This window comes from Chinchilla lanigera, unplaced genomic scaffold (genome assembly GCF_000276665.1).
Source record: "Chinchilla lanigera isolate Chin_1 unplaced genomic scaffold, ChiLan1.0 scaffold00168, whole genome shotgun sequence".
Classification (NCBI taxonomy): domain Eukaryota; kingdom Metazoa; phylum Chordata; class Mammalia; order Rodentia; family Chinchillidae; genus Chinchilla; species Chinchilla lanigera.
In genome coordinates this window covers 900,787-908,319 of record NW_004955569.1, presented here as the reverse complement: position 1 = coordinate 908,319, position 7,533 = coordinate 900,787, and the positions used below count along the sequence as shown (strand labels likewise).

Here is a 7,533-nt window from a genome sequence, read left to right as displayed (position 1 = left end):
CTACCACCTTTGTTTGTAACTCTGTATTGTCTGTATTGTGCTTGTGATATGTTGTAAAATGTTGTATGTCTGTTAATGTTTCCCTCCTTTTATCTTCAAAATAAAAAAAAAGACAAGGATGTTCACTGTAACCACTCCTGTTCAACATAGTTCTGGAGCCATTAGCCAGAGCAATTACACAAAGAGAGAGAAATAAAAGGAATAAGGATAGAAAAAGGAAGAAGTGAAACTATCACTATTTGCAGATGACATGATACTTTACATGGAAGACCCCAAAAACGCCACAAGAAGACTCTTTGAATTAATCAACAAATTCAGCAGTGTAGCTGGATACAAAGTCAACACCCCAAAATCAATAGCATTCCTATACACAAGCAACAAACAGACAGAGAAATTAAGGGAACCATAACTTTCACAATAGCATCCAAGAATTGAAATATTTAGAATTCTATCTAATGAAAGAAGCAAAAGATCTATTCAGTGAAAACTACAGTACTCTGAAAAAAGAGACCGAAGAAGAATTCATTAAATGGAAAAATATTCCTTCCTCATGGATAGGAAGAATCAACATTGTGAAAATGGCCATACTCCCAAAACTGCTGTATAGATTCAATGTAATTCCCATTAAACTGTCATTAGCATACCTGGCAGATCTTGAGAAAACATGCCTTAAATTCATCTGGAACCACAGGAGACCCAGAATAGCAAAAGCAATCCTGGGCAGCAAGGACAAGTCAGGTGGAATCACAATCGCTGACCTGAAAGGATGCAACTTGAGACCATACTCATAAGTGGAATAAATCAGACCTCCATGTGTAAGCAGGATTTTGATTTGATGTTGATAAATCATAGTAAGCAGAATCCTTGATACACAAAATAAAAGTATATTCAGTTAACTTCATATTACTCTTTACATGTGGAATTCCTCAAAGCACTGCCCTTTGCACATGAAATTCCCAGTCAAAACCTTCTTTTTCAGAAATACACTATATATCCAATGTATTTATAACTAATGCATATGTATATATCATACATATTCCTAAGATTATATATACATATATATGTATATATATATACATATCCAACTTTTTAAACCTATTGTGTATGGAATGATCATTCACATCTTATGTCATCTTACTTATTTCAATTAGCTTTTTCTTTGTCTTATTCATGCTCATTGAATATTTTATTAATGAAATTATTTTCTGTTTATCATATTCTCTTTGAGCTCACTGACCACCATAAGCAATTGTTCTTTTGATCTGCCTTTGACCTCCTTGATCATTTTAACCATTGTTATGAGTTCTCAGACTGTGAGTTCCTCCATATCAATGTATGAGATCAGGCTTCAGAGATTTCAAAGTTTTTGAGGCACCTTGTTGTCTTGATTTTTCCCATTTATATTCTTGTGTCGATGGTTTATAGTCACTATTACTGTTGTTACTGTTGCTACTGTAAATTCTCCAGTGCCAAATCATGTCTTCCATGTCTGTCTTTGTTAGATGCTGCCCATGCTGCCCTTGTTTGAGTGACCATCCTGTCCTTGCCTTATGTGTCTGAGGCAACCTTGTTAAATTCTGAGGTGAAACTTCCATGAATCTTGCCCAAATTTTCTCCAGCATTTCTGCCAAAACTGAAGGTTGGCAGCTCCACAGAGTGACAGAGCTTTCAGGCTCCAGGAAGAAGGTAATTGGAACAGAAAAAATTGTGGCAGAAGCCCAGGAAGACATAGGGGAGGGAGCAAGTAACTCCAATAAATCAGCATTGGGCAACCCCATTTATATCTTAAAATCATGCTTCTGAATTTTTCATTATAACACACTGTGATTTCAAATCATTCACATTTCAGATGTTTCTTTTTAAAATTTTATTATGAGATGCTTACAGTGCATAATGTCTGCATTCTTGGTGGGAGTGGGTACATGTATATAAGATATCATCATTATTTTTTCATTTCTTCTCCCTCCCCTCCCTTCTGCTTCCATCCATCTCCTGATACTCTTATTTTCTTCTTGGTATATGAGAATCTCAGATTTTTCATTTTTACACTATCTTATACTTATTCTATTTAATTTACATTAATAGATTTCTTAAGAAATATTTACTTTTATAGCAGAAACCTAAATATGTCATACCTTGTACATGCTATCTGGAAATATAGATATTAATTAAAAAATTGTATGAACATGAGTAAATCATCACAACATCCCTGTGTATGGATCACAATACACATGTTGTCTACCTGTTATTTATATTACTTACGTAACTCAGACCTTTACTTCCTCTCAAGTCTATAATTGGATCGTTACACATTAGAACACCACACACTATTTTAGTTCCTTTTCAGTTAATTTTTTTCATATCCTTTTTCTGTTGTGTACACCATTTAGCTTACAGGCATTGTATGCATAATTTTATTGCTATTAATATATTTATTATAAATTGTACTTTTATAATAATCTGATGCTTTTTTGTCGTATTCAGACTTTTTATTTTTATTCATGTATGTGGAGGAAACTTTCTAAGGTAGTTACCTGTGTGTGCATTATTTATCTTTATGTGTGTGGCTATCTGTCAACCTATGTGAACAACTCTGGGTGTGCATGCTTAATTCACTTATGTCTTTGTAGATAGATAAATTAATGTATGAACACGGTGATCATGTTGGTGCTTGTATGTCTTAGTATACATGCATGTGTTCTTCTTGGATTGTGAGACAGAAGAGTTATCAGTTCTGAAGACAAAGAGCAATGTCAAAGACAGTGCAGGAGAGGAACAAGAACAGTGAGGAGAAAGAAGAGCAGCTGGAGCAGGACAGCTCTCAAAAGAGAGAGGAGGTCAGTGAGGGAGGTAAGCAGCCAATGAAGGAGACAAGAGAAGTGAGACTGTATGGGACATAGACAGAAGAAAGGACAAGTTTGAAAGGAAAATGCAAAGGAAGCTAACAAATGTAGAAAGAACATGGAAATGGTACACTAGAAAAAAATAAGGGCAAAAAGAAATTGTCCCCCAGAAACAAAAGGTGAAAGAGTTAGTCTCCAACTAGACCTGCCTTAAAAAATGATAGTTATTCAAGTCAAAATAAAAAGACAATAATTACTAAAATGAAAACCTGTGAAAGTGTACATTTCAATGTTGAAGGTAGATATATACTTAAATACATTATATTCTAATAATGTTATGGTTCTTTGTAAATTACACAAAAACTTGTGAAAATGTACATCTTAATGCTGAAGAAAAATATATACTCAAATGTATAATATTTTAATAATGTCATGGTTCTTTGTAAATTATTTTTAATTCCAGTATAAGGGCTCAAAGACAAAAGTATTAAAATAAGTTTGTGCACATTTCCTTATAGTGTATACAACATAAAATATGTAAATTGTTATATCAAACACAAAAGAAATGAATATTTATTCTAAGAGCACTCAAAATAGCTAAGAGGCCATGTAATAGAAGAATGAATAAATATAATGCAATTTGTGTACACAGCAGAGTATTATTCAGGAATAAAGAAGAATAAAATGCTGTTCTTTGCCAAAAAAAAAAAAAAATAGAATGAGAAGACATTATGTTAAGTGAAATAAGCTGGAAGAAAAAGACATAGCATGTATTCTCTGTCATATGAGTAAGCTAATTGAAATCAATCTAAATGTAGAGTAGTGATTGCAAATTATTCTGAAGGGTGTTAAGGTGGGGGTATGCCATTTGAAATTGAGGATCAATTTTATCTATGTATGCTACAGCATATGTGGAGACATTAAACAACCCAATACATATGTACACTTAGTGTGTATTATTAGCAACAAAATTTAGGAAAGTGACTGAAAATGTAAAGCTTTGGTGTTAAGCTGCTGTAAATTCAAATCAGATGGCTATAACTAGAAACTGTTTTCTGTAAACATCCTATCACAGATAAAAATTGGATAAGGAAAAAGGAAGCACATCAAAAATCATCAATTGCACTTAATATGAAACCAGAAATAACAACTTTTATGTCTGTAACAATAGACTTAAAGTTTACAACATTTGACAGTTTCTCTTGGAAATGCACAGAGCCATGAGCTTATGCAATTCCTATTCACATGCACAGCCAGAAAGAATCAGCCCATGATTCTGCCTTTTTTATGAAATCCAACTCTATTTTATACAAGCATGGACATAAAAGAAAGTCACAGTTCACTGTGTTTAAAAAGGATTTCAATTTTACAAAAAAGCTTCAGTGAGACATATGAGCTTCCTAAAAAACAGTTTAGAGGTGCGACACAGAGACTCCTTCAGGCACTGGATTGATGCAGCATCTTGGCCTTTTTTCCTTCCCCTGTACCATTCTTCATCTGCTTGTCTCTTCTCTCCAATTTACACTTCACTGCATTAAGTTACAGTTACATTTTCTTCCTCAGTGTATATTTTCACCTAAGCACCCTTGTCTGTCTTTCTTGGACGTAGGTTAGCCTTTCTTTAGCATCTGACTTAAGACCATAGGTGTACTTCAATGTCTCTCTCTATATTTCAGTCTCTGTCTGGATGTTGCTCATCCAGCCAATTAATATCATCTGTAAAGAGTCCAAACACAAAAACCTCCAGTCTTTTAAGGAAGTTTCTGCTAAACTTGTCCTGCACTGCTACAGATGAGATATCATTTTTTTTCTATACAATAAACAAATCTACCCTCTGGGCCAGTAAGTGGACTTGTCTCTATCTTTGAGGACTCATTGTACATAACCAACCATGAAAAGAAGCTGCTCTAGTAGGTCACCTCTCAGGACCACTACCCAAAAAGCATGCTGATAGCTGACAATCTACAGAAGGGGCCTCCTAAGAGTATTAACCACTCATTTGGGCACTGTTTTGTCTTCCATAAGTGTTTCTAAAAACATGTCTCTCCCATCAGTCACTCATCAATACGACCCAGTGTTTGTTGCCAAGCCCATTTTATTTCCTTTCCAGAACATTTTACGGCAGTTTTCAGCAGGATGCTATGCAGAAGGATCAGCCCAGTCTACCACACTGACCTGAGAGTTCCACACTGACACAGCTTGAAAAATCCCCCAAATCACCAGAGTCCACCTTACAGGTTGATGTCTTTCTCTTTAATTCCCTACATTTAAAAATTTTAAATCATATTTATTTTATCAATTTTGTTGTTGTGTTGAAAATCAAACCTAATGCCCCCTATACCGTAGATAAGAACTCTACTACTGGCTGCTCTAGAAGCCTTTTTCAGTTTCTCTATCTGCCTTTCTAAGGGCCACTCTGTGTCTCAACCACTCACCTTTGTGCAAAAGAATGCACTTTGCATGCTTCTGACAAAACTTGAGAATTTGAACCAGAGTCTGGATGCAGTGGAGTTGCAGCTCATTAGAACAAAAGGGCTTACAGCAGGGAAGCAGGTGGAAATCAAGTCAGAGGTGTTCATGAGCCACCAACTAGGAATATTGAAATTCAAAACACAAGCATAAAAGATGGAGGAGAGGGTGTAAAATGACACAAAGGTGCATACGAGGACAAGGACACTTTGGGTGGCCCTGGACTCAGGGGATGATTTGTGGGAAACATTTGTTCTAAGGATGTATTGGACCTGCTGCTTGTGCCTGTGCAAAATGAAAATCATGGAGCCACTGGACCAGATCATGATCCCAGAAAATGAAACTTCAGGGAATAATATGAATGCTGCATACAGTGCCTCTATGATTTTGTCTCGAAATCCTGTAGAACAGAATCCATATTCTTTTTTCTTTGTGATATTTTTGCCACTATATTTGTGGCTTCTATAAAATGGAAAAATACCATTTACCAACGTATAGAGACTCCAAATGAGGAAAATAGAGAAGCTGATGTGCTTGGGAAGTTTAGCTTTAAGCTGCTTCCAACTGGAGTTCATGGGGCTGATCTTCACAGTCTGGAAGACACTCAGGAGGCAGGTTGTACTGACTGACACACCTCTGGCCACTCTGTAGACATAAAAAAGAACTGTGCATATAATACCTTGAGAGAAATACTTTATCCCAAAGGCTTGCACTGTCTGTGAGACTCCTTTAGACAGCATGATCAATGTGTTTGCTATAGTCAAGTGCTCAGCTATTAGATCTGTGGGCCTTAACATGTATCCGGAGAAGCAGAGGGAGAGATAATGGAAAAGAAGAACAATGTTAGCTAGGATCCCAGTGACTGTCTGAGTCAGAAAAGTCATTCCTATCGCCAAGTCCCTAGATGCCATTCTGCTATGAGGATGTAGGAATCATCAACCTATTGGTCATTTGGGAGAGTGAAATTTCCCGTTGGTTGTGCAGTGCTTTGGGATTACTGGAGACAAGAGAGTTTGGAACAGGGGGAGAGAAGTAGGACAGGCTCCACACCAAGGCTGAGCTGGTGTTAGCCCGGGTGAAGCAATGATAAGAAATGGAATGAAAGCTTAAGAGAACAGCTGCTTGATAGCAGAAAGAGGCCAATCTCAGTGGATCAACTATTTTCATGTACAACTGGCATAATACTTGCATATAAACTATGGAATCTTGTCCTACAATTTAATTTGCCTCAAGAATACTCATGATGCCTAAGGCAAGGTAAATGTTATGTAACTAGAAGTTATAGTGTGCTTTTAGAAAATACTAAAAAGGAAAACATTTGCACATAGTCAGTGCCCATACCTTTGAGAATATATTTTTAGGCCATGTTTGCAAGATCTACATACGTGAAACACATGAGTACCTAAAGCAGAGCACAAAGCATTTTCTGAATAAATTTGAATTTGTGAACAGGAAAAAAAATTCCCATCACAGTTCACATCATACCACGAGGAGATTATAAAAAGATTGCTGAACAAAATATTGAAGTCGGGGCTGGGGATTTAGCTCAGTGGCAAAAAGCGCCTGCCTGGCAAGCGCAAGGTCGTGAGTTCGGTTCCCGGTACCGAAGAAAAACCAAAAAAAAAAAAAATATTGAAGTCTGTGTTCTTAGTGTATGAAAAATTATTTAAACACTACAAAAATTAATAACCAAGAGATGTGATGTGACAAAATTGTTAGTTTTAAGATAAGAGATTCACCTCATCAGAAGACAAAGGGAACTCTTTTCCAGTATCTATAAATGACTACAAATGATTTGCAATATACAGACAACACAAAAGGATAATATGTGCAAGCTGAATAAAATAGGCTATTAAGAAAGAGGCTACACCATAGTTTATAGTCAGTTACAGAGTAACAGTAAATAACAGGAGCCAGAAAAAAAAAACACTGCTTTTAGCATTGTATAACAACTGGAATGCTCAAATTAGAGTAGTAGAAAATATCACCTTTACAAAATAATGTGGATATGCCAGGACTCTCATACCTTGTTGGTATCAGTACAAAGATTAGTACACTAGTACAAAGACTGGTAAACTAGTACAAATATTCTAGGCAACAGTTAGTGTCCACTAAAGCTGGAAAGATCTTAACACATCTGCCAACATCTACTCCTACGTATAGGGCCAACAGAAATTTATATGATTTTAAAAGACACAAATTCTAGATTTTAGATCCCAGT

The 7,533-nt window shown here is 35.9% G+C and overlaps 1 protein-coding gene across 1 annotated transcript; it reads right to left on the bottom strand.

Annotated features, from left to right (window-relative positions):
* Positions 1-5,266: 5,266 nt before the first annotated feature.
* On the bottom strand, positions 5,267-6,223 carry LOC102014956 (vomeronasal type-1 receptor 4-like). Its single transcript, XM_005413513.2, has one exon. The coding sequence runs from the start codon at positions 6,221-6,223 to the stop codon at positions 5,267-5,269; it is 957 nt and encodes a 318-aa protein (XP_005413570.2).
* Positions 6,224-7,533: the final 1,310 nt, after the last annotated feature.